This window comes from Oncorhynchus mykiss, chromosome 18 (assembly GCF_057628025.1).
Source record: "Oncorhynchus mykiss isolate SJ-2025 chromosome 18, ASM5762802v1, whole genome shotgun sequence".
Taxonomy (NCBI): domain Eukaryota; kingdom Metazoa; phylum Chordata; class Actinopteri; order Salmoniformes; family Salmonidae; genus Oncorhynchus; species Oncorhynchus mykiss.
Genome location: NC_143039.1, coordinates 52,682,116 through 52,701,709, shown reverse-complemented (window position 1 = coordinate 52,701,709; position 19,594 = coordinate 52,682,116). Strand labels below are relative to the sequence as shown.

The following is a 19,594-nucleotide window of genomic DNA, read 5'->3' as shown; positions in this document are numbered from 1 at the left end:
TTGATTCAGCTAATTGTTCAATATATTGTTGAACGTAATATACTTTACTACCGGTATATAAATATTCCAGAGTGGCATCTCTACAGTTTTAAAGTTATGGTCCATTTCATACAGACAAATTGACACAGTAGGCAATGTAACCAATCACAGCCCTCCTTTTACTTGTATCATTACACATCCTGCAAATCACCAGCAGAAGGCGACCATTTTGAATCAATTTTCACATTCAATGTTGGTAATACTTGAAAATGGGTTCATAACTCTAAAACTAGCCAAGATCCCTCTCTGGAACTGTATATGCCTGTAGAGTATATTACGTTTAACAATTGGAAAATTATCAAAAAATTACTCATATTACAGAGTAAGTGGTAAAGCTTCAAGGTATTAAGCAATTCAAAATGTTTCCAGTCGATAAAAGGATTGATTGCTTCAACAGTGTTGACTTACCATTTACCAAATAGAGCTCAGTCTGCCAAATTATTGAAAACCGGATGGTGAGATGCGCATGGCCACAATGATACAAAGGTTGGTTGACATGAAACAGCCTTCCACTTTCAGGACTTTTCGGAAAAACTAAAACATGACAAAATAAAATAATTATTTACATCAGGCAAGTCATTATTTGAAAAGGTATATGGGAAATGAACGCTACATTTTCTATGAAAGGAAGCATCCTGCCAATAACCACCATAGTGAAATGTAAACACTTAAATGTAAACCCTTGTTGGAAAATATATATTTGTAAAAAATGGTATAGTGTCTGACAGGGGAATGTATTTTAATTAGGAGGTTGCTCCTTTTCATGGTTTGATAGCTGATACAAATATAGATTTGGTAAATATTAAGATTAATGTGAGATGAAAACCCATGTTTTGTCCAGACTTTAAATTATATGTCTGGGCTAGGCGACTATGCAAAAAACTAAGTTTGAAACCATACATAACTTAAAACTGACAACTTTGTGTAGTTCAATCTTTAAATTGGACACATTCTCTCGGCACAAGATCAAGGAATGTAGGTCAAATATAGGCCTAACTTACTCAATAGATGGCGTAGCCTAGCCTACTTTACAATGCAATGGCAGTTTCCGGCATGTTCTTACCTTTGAGATATTTCCAAACACGTGGGTCATTGGCCATTTCACTTCCTAGATCATTCGAGGGCACAGGAGCTTCAGCATTAGAATCAGGACCATCAAATGCCAGACCTGTATCGGCAAAACCTTGGTTGACCTCACCTGCATAAAAGTAGCCTTTTCCAGTGTTGAGCTGGGCTGGTGTTAGACCAATATAAACCCAAGCCATCAATAAAAGTCCCTTCAATGATACGTTTGAGCTCCACAACATTTTTGCAAGGAACTGGAGTATAAATTGGCACGTAATAAGAATTTCTAGGTGAACAAAAGAGAAGAGCAATCGCAGATATAGTCAATCAAAAATATATCCGGTTTATTACAAGTTGCAACACACAGACACCTCCGCTAAAAAAAATGTTTAACTGGCCTCTTGGAAACAGGCCCTTTATATCCTAATCAGACAGCACCAAATGTTCTGTAAACACCAGCCCGAGAGGCTTGTATAAAGTCCCAACAAAAAGGCAGTGACTTTGTCAGCTGCTACAGAATCACACAGTGTTCAGAAAATGTCATCAATACAGTACAACAGTGAATAATCAGTGTGTCTTCGTTCCATGTACTTGGACTTCCAGTCTGGCGTCAATCACTATCAACAGATAATCTGTAACGTTTCGTGGCATGTCTAGTGACCATCCAGAGTGGCACACCTTAAGTGTCACAAATAGAACACTGGAAATCATGTGTTTTTAAGAAAGGGAAAAATATATAAATATGCTCAACATTGTACTAAATTAACTGTTCTAAATTGAATATGAACTTTAGTGATCTTAGATTTCCCCATTACAAAGCTATCATTGAAAAGGAAAAGGTGTAATGCTCGCTAACCATTAAAAATGCATTATTTTATTCAAGCAAAGTTTAAAGTTTGACATTTCAGCCTTTGTCAATGGTCTTCATCAGAACCATGACAGATAGGGAATGGACAAGTACATATACAGTATATCACAAAAGTGAGTACACCCCTCACATTTTTGTAAATATTTGAGTATATCTTTTCATGTGACAACACTGAAGAAATGACACTTTGCTACAATGTAAAGTAGTGAGTGTACAGCTTGTTTAACAGTGTACATTTGCTGTCCCCTCAAAATAACTCAACACACAGCCATTAATGTCTAAACCGCTGGCAACAAAAGTGAGTCCACCCCTAAGTGAAAATGTCCAAATTGGGCCCAATTAGCCATTTTCCCTCCCCGGTGTCATGTGACTCATTAGTGTTACAAGGTCTCAGGTGTGAATGGGGAGCAGGTGTGTTAAATTTGGTGTCATCGCTCTCACACTCCCTCATACAGACTGGTCACTGGAAGTTCAACATGGTACCCCATGGCAAAGAACTCTCTGAGGATCTAAAAACAAGAATTGTTGCTCTACATAAAGATGGCCTGGGCCATAAGAAGATTGCCAATACCCTGAAACTGAGCTGCAGCACAAGACCATACAGCGGTTTAACTGGACAGGTTCCACTCAGAACAGGCCTCGCCATGGTCGACCAAAGAAGTTGAGTGCACGTGCTCAGCATCATATCCAGAGGTTGTCTTTGGGAAATAGACGTATGAGTGCTGCCAGCATTGCTGCAGAAGTTGAAGGGGTGGGGGGTCAGCCTGTCAGTGCTCAGACCATACTCCGTACACTGCATCAAATTGGTCTGCATGGCTGTCGTCCCAGAAGGAAGCCTCTTCCAAATATGATGTACAAGAAAGCCCGCAAACAGTTTGCTGAAGACACGCAGACTAAGGACATGGATTACTGGAACCATGTGCTGTGGTCTGATGAGACCAAGATAAACTTATTTGGTTCAGATGACAAGTGTGTCTTGCCTACAGTCAAGCATGGTGGTGGGGGTGTCATGGTCTGGGGCTGCATGAGTGCTGCCGGCACTGGGGAGCTACAGTTCATTGAGGGAACCATGAATGCCAACATGTACTGTGACATACTGAAGCAGAGCATGATCCCCCTCCCTTCGGAGACTGGGCTGTACACTCACTACTTTACATTGTAGCAAAGTGTCATTTCTTCAGTGTCACATGAAAAGATATACTCAAATATTTACAAAAATGTGGGGGGTGTACTCACTTTTGTGATATACTGTATAGTGCCTTCAGAAAGTTTTCATACCCCTTGACTTATTCCACATTTTGTTGTGTTCCAGCCTGAATTCCAAATAGATTAAATATATTTTTTTCTTACCCATTTTCACACAACACCACATTGACAAAGTGAAAACACATTTTTAGAAATGTCTGCTAATTTATTGAAAATTAAATTAGAGAAATTTCAAATTTACATAAATTATACACACTCCTGAATCAATACATGTTAGAAACAGCTTTGGCAACGATTACAGCTCTGAGTCTCTCTGGGTAAGTCTATATCACAATATTTGCACATTATTCTTTTTTTAATTCTTCAAGCTCTGTCAATTGGGTTGTTGATCATTGCTAGACAGCCATTTTCAAGTCTTGCCATAGATTTTCAAGCCAATTGAATTCAAAACTGTAATTAGGCCACTCAGGAACATTTAATGTCGTCTTGGTAAGCAACTCCAGTGTAGATGTGGCCTTGTGTTTTAGGTTAATGTCCTGCTGAAAGGTGAATTTGTCTCTCAGAGGCTGTTGGAAAGCAGACTGAGCCGGATTTTCGTGTGCTTAGCTCTATTCCATTTATTTTTATTACAAAAATACTCCCTAATCCATGCCGATGACAAGCATACCCATAACATGATACAGCCACCACCATGCTTGAAAAATATGAATAGTGGTACTCAGGGATGTGTTTGCAATATTTGTATTCCATACAGGCTTCCTTATTTTCACTCTGTCATTTAGGTAAATATTGTTCAGTAACTACAATGTTGTTGAAACATACTCAGTTTCTCCTATCACAGCCATTTAACTCTGTAACTGTTATAAAGTCACAATGTCACGTCTGTCGTTAAATGAAGACCAAGGTGCAGCGTGGTAGGAGTACATTTTCTTTTAATTTTAAATGTTCCACCAAAAACAACAAACAACTCAACGAACGTAAAGCTAGGAGTGCAAACACATGCAACAACCAAAGACAAGATCCCACAACAGAAGGTGGGAAAAAGGGCTGCCTAAGTATGATCTCCAATTAGAGACAATAATAGACAGCTGCCTCTGATTGGGAACCATACTCGGCCAACAAAGAAATATAAACATAGATTTCCCACCCTAGTCACACCCTGGCCTACCAAATAGAGAATTTAAAGGATCTCAAAGGTCAGGGTGTCACACTCAATAAGCCTCATGTTGAAATCCCTAGGTGGTTTCCTTCCTCTCCAGCAACTGAGTTAGGAAGGATGCCTGTATCTTTGTACTAGCTGGGTGTATTGATACACCATCCAATGTGTTTAATAACTTCACCATGCTCAAAGGGATATTCAATGTCTGCTTTTATAATTTTACCCATCTACCAATAGGTGCCTTTTGCGAGGCATTGGAAAACATCCCTGGTCTTTGTAGTTGAATCTGTGTTTGAATTTCACTGCTCGACTGAGGAACCTCTCAGGTAATTGTATGTGTGGGGTACAGAGATGAGGTAAAAAATGAAAAAATCATGTGAACACTATTATTGCACACAGTGAGTTCATTCAATTTATTATGTGACTTGTTAAGAAAATTATTACTCCTGAACTTTTTTTAGGCTTGCCATAAGAAAGGGGTTGAATACTTATTGACTCAAGGTAAAAAATCCGTCGTTCTGCCCCTGATCAAGGCACTGTTCCCCAGGAGCCTAAGATGTGGATGTCGATTAAGGCAGCCCCCATCACCTCTGTGATTCAGATGGGTTGGGATAAATGCGGAAGGCACAGTTCTGTTCAAGGCATTCAGTTGTACAACTGACTAGGTATCCCCATTTCCCTTTCAAGACAAAACAGCTTTTAATTTTTTAATAATGTGTAAAAATATCTAAAAACATAATTTCACTTTGATATTATGAGTTATTGTGTGTAGGCTAGTAACACAGCTTCTCAATCTAATCCATGTTAAATTAAGGCTGTAACACAACAAAATGTGCAAAAAGTCAAGGGGTGTTGTGACGACCCTCCCACTCTGTCTGCCGTATTCTCTCTTTGTTCTTGTTTCCTTATTAGGATGCCGGTGGGCGGAGTTGGGAGGGTCGTCAGCTACATGGGAAACACCTGGGCCAGGTGTCTCCCAGGATAAATAGACCACTTGCCCATTCATGGAAGAGACTCTGTCCATGCAGACACCTTTGTAGATTGTGTTGTGGTTCTTGGTGGCCTTTTGTTTGTTTGCTTTGGCACCTTTCAACACCCTGCATTATCACATTCATGCATGCAAAACACTCACTTACACTACTGATTACTGGTTACACACACCATTGTATATTTTCCTTAGTTGCTTTAGTTAATAAATATATATTTTGTTACTCCTTATCTCCACGTTGTCTCCCTTTGTTACGGGCTTTGAGCCGGTTCGTGACAGTGTGAATACTTTCTGAAGGCACTGTAGGTTATAGGGCAGACAATTACGGAGAAAAATATCCTGCACTTGTTTTGCCAGTGGGCACATTCGAGTGGATACATTTTGACCATCGTTGGTCACATCTTTCAAAGTCTGTTGCATTAGGAGGATAACATTTTTCGACTTGCCCCTACAGTACATGTCGACTGCATGAACTTTTAAAAAAACTATGTAATCAAAGGTCATAAAGTTGTTGATTAAATCCCCTTCAAGTCGCTGCACCTTCTACTCACCGGCTGCACCATGCAGCCATCACCTCACTAGTGGGAGACACTATTTGTCAACCAATCATTAGGGTGTTTTTATTTCACCCACGCAAACATGTCCAAAGACGTGACTGAAACCAGAACCAACGTTGCAATGATATGATAGCTTGAGGCTCTCTCTCTCAAATGAATAGTACAATGCATTCATAAAATATTCAGAACCCCTGACTTTTGCCCCCCAAAATGTAACAGACATTTTTTTTAAATCCTCAACAATCTAGACACAATACCCCATAACGACAAAGGGAAAACAGGTTTTTATAAATCTTTGCAAATCTATTAAATAAAAAAAATAATAATAAAAAAAAAATGTACATAAGTATTCAGACCCTTTCCTATGAGACTTGAAATTGAGCTCAGGTGCATCCTGTTTCCATTGATCATAATTTACATGTTTCTACAACTTGATTGGAGTCCACCTGTGGTAAATTCAATTGATTGGACATGATTTGGAAAGGTACAGACATGTCTATAATATAAGGTCCCACAGTTGACAATGCATGTCAAGGCAAAAAGCAAGCCATGAGGTCAAAGGAATTGTCAGTAGAGCTCCCAGACAGGATTGTGTTGAGGCACAGATCTGGGGAAGGGTACCACAACATTTCTGCAGCATTGAAGGTCCCCAAGAACTCAGTGGCTTCCATTATTCTTAAATGGATGAAGTTTGGAACCAAACCAGACTCTTCCTAGATCTGGCCGCCCGGCCAAACTGAGCAATCGGGGGAGAAGGGCCTTGGTAAGGGAGGTGAATAAGAATCCGATGATCACTCTGACAGAGCTCCAGAGTTTCTCTGTGGAGATGGGAGAACCTTCCAGAAGGACAACCATCTCTGCAGCACTCCACCAATCAGGCTAATCCATTTTAAAATAAAGCTGTAACATAACAAAATGTGTAAAAAGTCAAGGGGTCTGAATACTTTTCGAAGGCAGATGTGGATGGATTTCAGAATTAACCTGGAAGAATCCATTGAAGGGTTTAGGTAAACTGTCTGGGAGGTATTTGTAGATGAAAATGCATAATTGATGTACAATGTCGTGAAATAGATAAGATATTGAGTTTCCTGAACAAAGGTGCAGATGGAGCCAGGTAATTTATTTTGTATGAGTAATTTGTGTAGGTAGGAAGATGGCGCCGACAGAGATGATCGCCTCGCTTCGAGTCCTTAGGAAACTATGAAGTATTTTGTTTTTTAAATGTATTATTTCTTACAATGTTACCCCAGGAAATCTTAAGTATTGCTACATACAGCCGGGAAGAACAATTGGATATAAGAGCGACGTCAACTTACCAACATTATGATCAGGAATACAACTTTCCCGAAGCGGATCCTCTGTTTGGACCACCACCCAGGACAATGGACCTAATCCTAGAAGCCGACCCAAAACAACGGCATCGCAGAAGGGTCAGATGGAACGGCATCCTGGTCAGGCTCCGTAGACGTGCACATCGACCACAGCTCCCAAGTATACTACTCGCCAATATCCAGTCTCTTGACAACAAGGTAGATGAAATTCGAGGAAGGGTTGCCTTCCAGAGAGAAATTAGAGATTGTAACATTCTCTGTTTCACGGAAACATTGCTCTCTCTGGATATGTTGTCGGAATCGGTTCAGCCACTGGGCTTATCCATGCATCGCGCCGACAGAGATAAACTCCTCTCTGGGAAGAGGAAGGGCGGGGATGTATGCTTCATGATTAACGAGTCATGGTATAATCATAACAACATATAGGAACTCAAGTCCTGCTCACCCGACCTAGAATTCCTTACAATAAAATGCCGGCCAAATGATCTCCCAAGAGAATTCTCGTCAGCTATCATCACAGCGGTGTACATTCCCCCTCAAGCAGAAACAAAGACAGCCCTCAAGGAACTTCACTGGACTCTATGTAAACTGGAAACCATATATCCTGAGGATGCATTTATTGTAGCTGCGGATTTTAACAAAGCAAATTTGAGAACAAGGCTACCTAAATTCTATCAGCATATTGATTGCACTACGCGCGGGTATAATACACTCGTTCACTGCTACTCTAACTCTTCTGCAATGCATAAAAAGCCTTCCCCCGCCCTCCCTTCGGGAAATCCGACCACGACGCCAATTTGCTCCTACCGTCTTATAGGCAGAAACTCAAACAGGAGATACCAGTGACTAGAACATTCAACGCTGGTCTGAGCAATCGGAAGCCACGCTTCAAGATTGTTTTGATCAGGGGGACTGGGATATGTTCCAGTCAGCCTCAGGTAACAACATCGATCTATACACTGACTCAGTGAGTGAGTTTATAAAGAAGTGAATTGGAGATGTTGTACCCACTGTGACTATTAAAACCTACCCTACCAGAAACCGTGGATGGATGGCGGAATTTGCGCAAAACTGAAAGTGTGAACCACTGCATTTAACCATGAAAAGAGGTCTGGGAATATGGCTGAATATAAACAGTATAGTTACTCCCACCGCAAGGCAATCAAACAAGCGAAATGCCAGTACAGGGACAAAGTGGAGTCGCAATTCAATGGAACAGACACGAGACATATGTGGCAGGCTCTACAGGAAATCATGGACTACAAAAAGAAAACCGGCCACGTCACGGACACCGACGTCACGCTTCCAGACAAACTAAACACCTTCTTTGCCAGCTTTGAGGACAATACAGTGCCACCTTCGTGGCCCACTAACAAGGACTGCGCCCAACAGGTCCACAGACGGGCCCCACAAGGGTACGTGCTCAGCACCCTCCTGTACTCCCTGTTCACCCACGACTGCATGGCCATGCACGCCTCCAACTCAATCATCAAGTTTGAGACGACACAACAGTAGTGGGCTTGATTACCAACAACGACAAGACAGCCTACAGGGAGGAGGTGAGGGCACTCGGAGTGTAGTGTCAGGAAAACAACCTCTCACTCAACGCCAACAAAACAAAGGAAATTATCGTGGACTTCAGGAAACAGCAGAGGGAGCACCCCTCTATCCACATCGAAGGGACAGTAGTGGAAAAGATAGAACGTTTTAAGTTCCTCGGCGTACACATTACAGACAAACTGAAATGGTCCACCCACACAGACAATGTGGTGAAGAAGGAGCAACAATGCCCCTCCAACCTCAGGATGCTGAAGAAATTTGGCTTGTCACCCAAAACCCTGACAAGCTTTTACAGATGCACAATAAAGAGCATCCTATCAGGCTGTATCACAGCCTGGTATGGCAACTGCACCGCCCTCAACTGCAAGGCTCTCCATAGAGTGGTGCAGTCTGCACAACGCATCACCAGAGGCAAACTACCTGCCCTCCATGGCACCTATAGCACCCGATGTCACAAGAAGGCCAAAAAGATCATCAAGGACAACAACCACCTGAACTACTGCTTGTTCACACCGCTACCATCCAGAAGGCGAGGTCAGTACAGGTGCATCAAATCTGGGACTGAGACAGGCCATCAGACTGCTAAACAGCAATCACTAACTCAGAGAGGCTGCTGCCTACATTGAGACCCAATCACTGCCACTTTAATAAATGGATCACTAGTCACTTTAAACAATGCCACTTTAATCATGTTTACATATCTTACATTACTCATATCATATGTATATACTGTATTTTATACCATCTATTGCACCTTGCCTATATCGCTCGACCATCGTTCATCCATATATTTATATGTATTCATTCACCCCTTTAGATTTGTGTGTATTAAGTAGATGTTGGGATTTTGTTAGATTACTTGTTAGATATTACTGCACTGTCGGACCTAGAAGCACAGGCTCACATTAACATCTGCTAACCATGTGTATGTGACCAATAACATTTGATTTGATATGTACTGGCCTAGACAATATTACAGTAAATGAGATATGGGTAAATTAATTGTTTTACATTTAAAAGATAAATTGTATATCTGGAACAATTCAGAAAATTTGTCCGTGCCTGAGTTGGCTTCATTAATTAGTGTATCAAAATTATTGTGTGATAAAATCTAATTGGTATCATCAGCAAAGAGAATGGGATGTACGGTAGAAGACACAGTAGCAAGGTCATTCATATAGATTAGGATTAAGAAAGATCAAATTATCAGACCCGGTTGTACGCCACAGGATATCTTGTCCCTGGTAAATGCACAGTCGATTAAATATACAAATTGTTCTCTATCATAAACATAACTATATAACCAATTATATGTATAATCATGAATACCGTAATAATACAATTTAGAAAGTAATATTTTATGATCAACAGTGTCAAATGCTTTGGATAAATGTAAAAAGATGCCAAGAAAGCATTCATTGTTGTTAAGGGCAGTGAATATCTTTTCCACAAGTTGCAAAAGAGCCATATCTGTGGAGTCGTTTTTACGAAAATCATATTGGTGCTCATATAGAATACAGTGTTGATTTAAATGTTTCAACATTCTCTTAAACCCCAATTTTTCTAGGATTTTAGAAAAACATGGTAGTACAGATACTGGGCAATAATTTGGATCACCAGATTTATAGAGGGGGATAACTTTGGCAATTTTCAAATCTTTAGGAACAAAACCAGTTTGCATAGATTTGGTGAAGATATACGTTATAGGCTCAGTGATCGAGGAAGACCCTGAATTCACCAGAGGCACCAATCTCATCACCTGCTGCTGATATCTTTAAGTTAACAATGACCTCCATCAATTCCATTACACCATCACCTCCATTACATCAGGAATTTCCAACTGAAACAGAGAAGGGAAATATCCCTTAATGTAATCCAAGAGATTTCTATCAGGTTTCTACATTTTCTTTGACAGATGGAAACCCACATTCACAACAACAAAAATATTCACATGAAATAACATCAGGATCACTATAGGTCTTATTTCCAACAATACATTGAGATGGGATAGTTGTAGATGCCTTTTCCTTGTTCAACAGTTGATTGATGATTTTCCATGTTGACTTCATATTATTTAAGGACTTTTGGAATTTGATAGTAAAATATATTGTTGGGGATATCCAAACTAGGGGGTGGGATGCTGTGAACGGTGAGTCTTTGTGGAAATTTCTCATTGACAGACATGCAAACCTTTGAAATTCAAGCCTGATTCTACCAACACCTGATGAGATAATGCACAAGCCCAACCTGAGCCCTACATTAAAGACACATGATTTACCACAAAGGGGTGAATTCTAACTTGATATATGCATGTAAGTAACTTGTATATACAGTTCCAGTAAAAAGTTTGGACACACCTGCTCATTCCAGGGTTTATCTTTATTTTTACTATTGTCTACATTGTAGAATAATAGTGAAGACATCAAAACTATGAAATAACACATATGGAATCATGTAGTAACCAAAAAACAGCTAAAACACACTGCACATTCTTGACATTCTCTGAACCAGCTTCATGAGGAAGTCACATGGAATGCGTTTAAATTAACAGGTGTTAAAAGTCCATTTGTGGAATTTAATTCCTTCTTAATGCGTTTGAGCCAATCAGTTGTGCTGTGACAAGGTAGGGGTGGTATACAGGCGGGTCAGCAGGTAGCCCAGTGAATAGAGCATTGGGCCAGTAACCGAAAGGTTGCTGGATCGAATGCCCAAGCTGACAATGTAAAAACCTGTCATTCTGCCCCTGAACAAGGCCGATAACCCACTGTTCCCAGGTAGGCCGTCACTGTAAAAAAAATATTTTTTTCTTAACTGACTTTAAATAAAGGGAAAAGAAATACAGAAGATAGCCCCTATTTGGTAAAAGGTCAGTCAATCTGGAAAATGTAAAGGACGTTGAAAGTTTCTTAAAGTGCAGTCGCAAAAACCATAAAGAGGACCACCACGGGAAAGGAAGACCCAGAGTTACAGTTGAAGTCGGAAGTTTACATACACCTTAGCCAAATACATTTAAACTCAGTTTTTCACAATTCCTGACATTTAATCCTAGTAACATTTCCCTGTCTTAGGTCAGTTAGGATCACCACTTTATTTAAGAATGTGAAATGTCAGAATAGTAGTAGAGAGAATGATTTATTTCAGCTTTTATTTCTTTCATCACATTCCCAGTTGGTCAGAAGTTTACATACACAATTAGTATTTGGTAGCATTGCCTTTAAATAGTTTAACTTGGGTGAAACGTTTTGGGTAGCCTTCCACATGCTTCCCACAATAAGTTGGGTGAATTTTTGCCCATTCCTCGCTTGTGTAACTGAGTCTGGTTTGTAGGCCTCCTTGCTCGCACACGCTTTTTCAGATCTGCCCACACATTTTCTATAGGATTGAGGTCAGAGCTTTTTGATGGTCACTCCAATACCTTGACTTTGTTGTCCTTAAGCCATTTTGCCACAACTTTGGAAGTACGCTTGGGGTCATCGTCCATTTGAAAGACCCATTTGCGACCAAGCTTTAACAAGACTGATGTCTTGAGATGTTGCTTCAATATAACCACATAATTGTCCTTCCTCGTGATGCCATCTATTTTGTGAAGTGCACCAGTCCAGTCCCTCCTGCAGCAAAGCACCCCCACAACATGATGCTGCCACCCTCGTGCTTCACGGTTGGGATGGTATTCTTCGGCTTGCAAGCCTCCCCCTTTTTCCTCTAAACATAACGTTGGTCATTATAGCCAAACAGTTCTATTTTTGTTTCATCAGACCAGAGGATATTTCTCCAAAAAGTACAATCTTTGTCCCCATGTGCAGTTGCAAACTGTAGTCTGGCTTTTTGATGGCGGTTTTGGAGCAGTGACTTCTTCCTTGCTGAGCGGCCTTTCAGGTTATGTCAATATAGGACTCGTTTTACTGTGGATATAGATACTTTTGCACCTGTTTCCTCCAGCATCTTCACAAGGTCTTTTGCTTGTTGTTCTGGGATTGATTTGCACTTTTCGGACCAAAGTACGTTCATATCTAGGAGACAGAACGCGTCTCCTTCCTGAGCAGTTTGACGGCTGCGTGGTCCTATGGTGTTAATACCAGAGGTGGACCAAGTCATTGTTTTACAAGTCACAAGTAAGTCTCAAGCACTGTTGATACAGCATTGTCTTTATATCCGAAAATAATAATTTTGGGTATCATCTTTCCAAGGGCTCCATCTGAATTCACCCGCCGACGTTCCTCTGCACTGCCACGCACAACTTTTTCTCAGCTTGCACAATTTGATTGTAATCCATTAAATGAAGAGTTGATGCGCCGCACACTTTTTGTAATAGCATCATTTTTTATATTTGGGCTTGGGGAGGGTATCAAGTCAGATCGAATCAAAAGGCTCAAGTCCAAGTTAAGTCACGAGTCATTGGTGTCAAAGTCAAAGTCGAGTTGCAAGTCATATTATTGACTCGAGTCCAAGTCATGTGACTCGAGTCCACACCTCTGGTTTATACTTGCGTATTATTGTTTGTACAGATGAACGTGGTACCTTCAGGCGTTTGGAAATTTCTTCCAAGGATGAACCAGACTTGTGGAGGTCTACAGTTTTTTTCTGAGGTCTTGGCTGATTTATTTAGATTTTCCCATGATGTCAAGCAAAGAGGCACTGAGTTTGAAGGTAGGCCTTGAAATATATCCACAGGTACACCTCCAATTGACTCAAATTATGTCAATTAGCCTATCAGAAGCTTCTAAAGCATGACATAATTTTCGGGAATTTTCCATTTTCCACAGTCAACTTAGTGTATGTAAACTTCTGACCCACTGGAACTGTGATACAGTGAATTATAAGTGAAATAATCTGTCTGTAAACAATTGTTGGAAAATTTACTTGTGTCATACACAAAGTAGATGTCCTAACTGACTTGCCAAAACAATTGCTTGTTAAGAAGAAATTTGTGGAGTGGTTGAAAAACAAGTTTTAATGACTTCAACCTAATTGTATGTAAACTTCTGACTTCATCTGTATGTATAAAACTTAAAACTTAAAAACATAAAACTTTCCACCTTCTCCACTGCTGTCCCGTCGATGTGGATGGGGGGGGGGGGGGTGCTCCCTTTGCTGTTTCCTTTAGTCCACCATCATCTCTTTTATTTTCTTGAGGGCCCTCACCTCCTCCCTGTAGTCTCGTCGTTGTTGGTAATCAAGCCTACCACTGTAGTGTCTTCTGTAAACTTGATGATTGAGTTGGAGGCGTGCATGGCCACGCAGTCATGGGTGAACAGGGAGTACAAGAGAGGTCTGAGAACGCACCCTTGTGGGTGTTTCCTACCATCACCACCTGGGGGGCGGCCCTTCAGGAAGTCCAAGACCCAGTTACACAGGTCGGGGTCGAGACCCAGGGTCTCAAGCTTAATGAGTTTGGAGGGTATTATGGTGTTGAATGCTGAGCTGTAGTCAATGAACAGCATTCTTATATAGGTATTCCCTTTTGTTCAGATGGGATAGGGCAGTGTGTTGGCAAGCAAATTGGAGTGGGTCTAGGTTAACAGGTAGGGTGGAGGTGATATGATCCTTGACTAGTCTCTCAAAGCACTTCATGATGACAAAAATAGTCAATTAGTTCAGTTACCTTAAAAAATAAAGAACCTTTGCCTTCTTGGGATGGTAGCCATCTTGAAAAGTGGGGACAGCAGACTGGGATAGATTTAATATGTCTGTAAACACACCAACCAGCTGGTCTGCGCATTCTCTAAGGAAGTGGCTGGGCTAGCCGTCTGGGCCGGCAGCCCTGCAAGGGTTAACATGTTTTACTCACGTCGGCCACGGAGGAGATCCCACAGCATTTGGTAGCGGGCCATGTCGGTAGCACTGTATTGTCCTCAAAGAAGTTGAATTTGTCTGTGAGCAAGACGTCTGCGAGGGGGCTGGTGTTCTTCTTGTAATCCGCGAATGTCACGCAACGGACATTAGACCGGTGGACATCTGTCCTTTGGTCTGACGAGTCCAAATTTGAGATTCTTGGTTCCAACCGCCGTGTCTTTGTGAGATGCAGAGTGAAGCATGGAGGTGGTGTGATGGTGCTTTGCTGGTGACACAGATGTATTTAGAATTCAAGGCACACTTAACCAGCATGGCTATCACAGCATTCTTCAGCGATACGTCATCCTATCTGGTTTGCGCTTGGTGGGACTATCATTTGTTTTTCAACAGGACAATGACCCAAAACACACATCCAAGCTGTGTAAGGCCTACTTGACCAACGAGAGTGATGGAGTGCCGTTTCAGATGACCTGGCCTCCACCCAATTGAGATGGTCTGGGATGAGTTGGACCGCGTAAAGGAAAAGCTGCCAACAAGTGCTCAGCATATGTGAGAACACCTTCAAGACTATTGGAATAGCATTCCAGGTTAAGCTGGTTGAGAAAATGCCAAGAGTGTAAAGCTATCATAAAAGCAAAGGTTGGCTTTTTTGAATATAAAATATTGATTAACACTTTTGGTTACTACCTGATTCCATGCATTATTTCATAGTTGTGATGTCTTTAGTCTACAACGGAGAAAATAAAGAACAACCCTTGAACGAGGTGTGTCCAAACTTTTGACTGGTACTGTACATATGCACCTACAATCTCAAGTTAGGATTCAGGGTAAAGTGCCTAGGACAAGTCATTTTGACTGATGTCCTTCGGTTCTGGCCCCAATTGATGCCCAGCCATTGTATCACACCGACTGGTATGTCATTAAGAAGGAAGACTTCTGCACCGCCGTTGTAGTGATGCGTGCCAATCATAAGCTGTCATGCCTATATAGGCGATGCCAGCTGAGGCTTCCTTTGAAAACTGACAACGTGCTCTTCGGATTTCTGCCTCATTCCAGCAAGGAAGAAACATTGAGCCAGGAAGAAGAGTTCCCACACAAACAAGGCACAACCTCGACATGAGCAACTGAGGACACATACAGGTAGTGTTACCAAAACATGGCACATGACAAACAGACATTCAAACAATCCCTCACAGCTCAATAGTAAGGTCTGAACATAGAAATGTCAGCCATTTCATGTGTGTAACATGAAATACACTGTACTTGTGTTAATTGTTTTATGTATGCATGCATGCATCTCTTGGTATGAGTTTTTTTAAATGGTCTAACAAACAAATCAAAAGATGGCTGGCACTCAAGCCAGGGATGGGTCAATTCAATCAAGAAGACTACACAGAAATGAATTGTACTCTAGAGGAGAAACTAACTTATAGTTAGACGATAGTTTAGTGTGGCAGTAAAAATCATGGTCTTTATTCAACATCAAAAGTCATTACAATGGAACAAGACAAACAAAGTGGTTATACACAGTGAGTTTCCAGTTAAAACATTGAGTTAATTTTTGGTGTTTTAGTTTAATCCCCTACTAAAATTGTATAGGTTTTACATCACACTAATCAGATCCCCCACCCATTTTCTAGAATTGGCATGGTACTGGCAAGGTGATAGCCATTGATTTTTGTTAACCCAAGAACTTCACCATAAACCTGTCAAACTAAAAAGGCTGTTGAAACAGGCAGCCCAAACCTAATATTTTTCACACTGATTTGTATTTTGACCAAATCAGATCAGCTTGGAAAAAGAGCTAATATTGAAAGATCTGTTATGATTGGTCAAAAGACCAATTAGTGGAAAAAACAGAATTGGGCTGCCCATGTAAACGCAGCCAAATAATTAGTGTCATACAAGTGCAGCATTGTCTTGTGATAGTGGCTATTGTTTAAGTGGGATAAAACAAAATCAGGCACACAAACAAATACCTAAGGAATAGGAAAAACACCACCCAGTGTGGTTTTGGTCCCAAACCGTATTGGTGTAAAGTAGGCAAAAATGAGGGATATAGGAGGACAGAAAGCCAGTTACATTCTGTACCCTATCCACTAACCCTTTTTGGTGTTAACTTGTCAGAAAGGACTGCATAGGCCTAAGCAATGTGGAAATGACCCATCCCTCTGATAGGCCAAGAGGCATTTACTCCATCTTGTTTACCCCTTTCAGATCTGTGAACATTCAGGGATTAGGTGTTAGGGGAAGGTGCTAGCGAACAAAATAGAGCCAGGCCAGAGTATACAACAGCAGGACAGGAGTAAATAATCACATGTAGTAAATGGCTGGTAAAAAAAAAAAAAAGTGCCCCATTCCCCCCTTTTTCTAATGGGCTATAATGGATGAGTGGCCTAACCATGTTCTTGTTAACTTGCCAATAAATCCTTAAAGGCAGTCATGCTAGCCCCATTCCAACAAGGAGAAGTTAGAATAATCGACCACACAAGCAAGATAGAATAATAGACCACACAATTAAACTATTACCCTATTAAACACCATTCCAATGGATAAAGGCAAGAGCTTCCGCAAGATGTCACATTGAAAACCTAAAGTTTAACAAGAAAAATCAATGCTGTTGAGAATAAAGGTGTCATTGTAAATAGTGGTTTTGGCACCCTCCAGTGGGGATTTTTCCTACCCTCCACTACAGCAGAGCGAGGAGGAATGAGAGACTGAATGAGAGAGAGGTGGAAAGCAAAGGTCGGCAGAGGGATAAGTGGAGGAAGGTGGTTTTTGGGAGAGTCCATCTGGGGGTTCTTAGAAGCTGTTGAGGTCCTGCAAAGTCTGGTCCAGGGTGGCATGGATCTTGAGGTTCTCCTCCTTGGCATTGGCCAGTCTCTCTGGAGAGGGGGAGAAAGGGAGAGGTTCATATTTACACTGCATCTGGATTCACAGGGGAACATGCCAAACATCCCTAGGTTCCACTTTAAGGGCTAAAGAACACTGCCATAATCAGCCGTTGAGAGCTTATAACTAGAAGCTGTTGGGTCTTTACCCCCAATAATTAAGCCAGTTTTCTAACCGTCCTGATGGGTTCTTATTGTGATTATGCGGTTATTACATAGCCCAATATGACTGAGGTTGAGTAGTTTTACCCTAAAACAATATAACTGGACATGTCTAAAAACGGGAAATCATCAGTGGTAGGGTTGCAAAGGGAGGGTATATTACTGGAAACTTTCATAGTAAATTGGTAACTTTCCTGACTTTTTTGGGGGGGGGATATCAGATGATATCTAGTTGCCTTTGAGTACTTCAGATTATCACAGTTGTCTAATTCTCTGGGCCTCTGGCCTTTTCATATTTAAAAAAAAACAATTTTTAAATACAAAACAAAATCCTAAATTTAAACCATCAACTAAGTGAATACCATTGGTGTTTGATATGAGGGTTTCAGCATGTTGTAAATTTTGATGCCAAACTGCTGTCAGTTAACTTTTTTATAGTTTGAAGAGTTGCATAGAGTTAATTGAAATGACATTTGATTAATTAGGCCATTATCTTGAATCATATGGTCTATTCACAAGAAACTAAAATGGACAGACAGATAAAAGGAACACTATATAAAAAAAAGAGTCAAGCATATACTTCCAAAATTACCATAGATTGTAATTATTGGCAAATTTACTTTAGATAACAGTAACTTTGGTAAATTACCAGTAGCTTTGCAACCGTATTCAGTGACTTAACTTGCTTTCATGTACCAAGCAGTTAGACGAAGGCTGCGTTTATTCAGACAGCCCAACATATTATTTCCACTAATTGGCATTTTGACCAATCACATCTTTACACATCAAATATTTTTCAAAGCTGATATGAAAATACCAATTAGTTCTAAAAAGATCAGAATTTGGGCTGCCTGTGTAAACACAGCCTAACACCGTACACAAACCGGTCGCGAGTGTTCGCAAATTGATTTTGTCCCCCCACATCAAACGCGATCATGACAGACAGGTTGAAATATCAAAACAAACTCAACCAATTATATTAATTTGGGGACAGGTCAAAAAGCATGAAATATTTATGGCAATTTAGCTAGGTAGCTTGCAGTTGCTAGCTAATTTGTCCTGGGATATAAACGTTGAGTTATTTTGGGTTCTCTACTCCGACAATTAATCCACACATAACCCGGTCAACAGAATCATTTCTAGTCCTCTTCTTTTCAGGCTTTATCTTTGGACTTTATATGGCAATTGGCATCTAATAGTATTACCATGAGGACGACCGACCTCAGTTCGTGTTTCAATCACCCACGTGGGTAAAACCAATGAGGAGATGCACGTGGGTGTCTGCTTCTATAACCCAATGAGATGGGAGAGGCAGGACTTGCGGCGCATTCTGCGCCAAAAATAGAAACAACTTCTATTTTAGCACCTGGCAACACAGACGCTCGTTGGCGCGAGCAAGCAGTGTGGGTGCAATGATTGCAAAAGAAATGTACACACACGCATGTTATTCAACGCATGCGCACACGACGCAAGCGGTGTGGTCAGCATGTAAGAAGTCTCAAACACAGCATTCACAGTAGGTCCACAGGATACATCTTGAGCAACACTGCTATAAAGTGTAGGTTGTCTACATTTGTAATTTGAATAATGACTACTAAAATGGACCACTGTTTTCAACAAAAAAACAAAAACAACCACCAGATGGTGCCTCAAGGTAGTATCTTGTTGGGTCAATGCCATTGTTATGAACGTTCTACAGACGCCGCCCGCAACCACATTGATATTCAAAAGTAGAACGAGGGGTAATGACCATTTTGCCCAGGGCTCGAGTCCTGGTCCAAGTGCTCAAGATTGAGTGACTGGGTCCAGATCAACTCAAAATGAAGTTATTTACCCAGTCTGCCGATAGCAGGACTCTCCAACCCTGTTCCTGGAGAGCAACCATCCTGTACGCTATCTAGTGCACCTGATTTAGCTGGTCGATAAGCTGAATAAGGTTAGTTACAACTTGAGTTGGAGTGAAACCTACAAGAGT

The 19,594-nt window shown here is 40.9% G+C and overlaps 1 protein-coding gene across 10 annotated transcripts in view; it reads right to left on the bottom strand.

Moving 5' to 3' along the window:
- Positions 1-16,010: 16,010 nt before the first annotated feature.
- Positions 16,011-19,594, bottom strand: part of LOC110496358 (tropomyosin alpha-4 chain) — a 34,926-nt gene continuing 31,342 nt past the window's right edge. For all 10 annotated transcript variants that reach the window (XM_021572211.3, XM_021572209.3, XM_090208772.1 and 7 more), the window contains one exon: positions 16,011-17,451. In XM_021572211.3, coding sequence (XP_021427886.1) covers positions 17,369-17,451 — 83 coding nt within the window. In that variant the 3' untranslated portion in view covers positions 16,011-17,368. The remainder of the gene's footprint in view (positions 17,452-19,594) is intronic.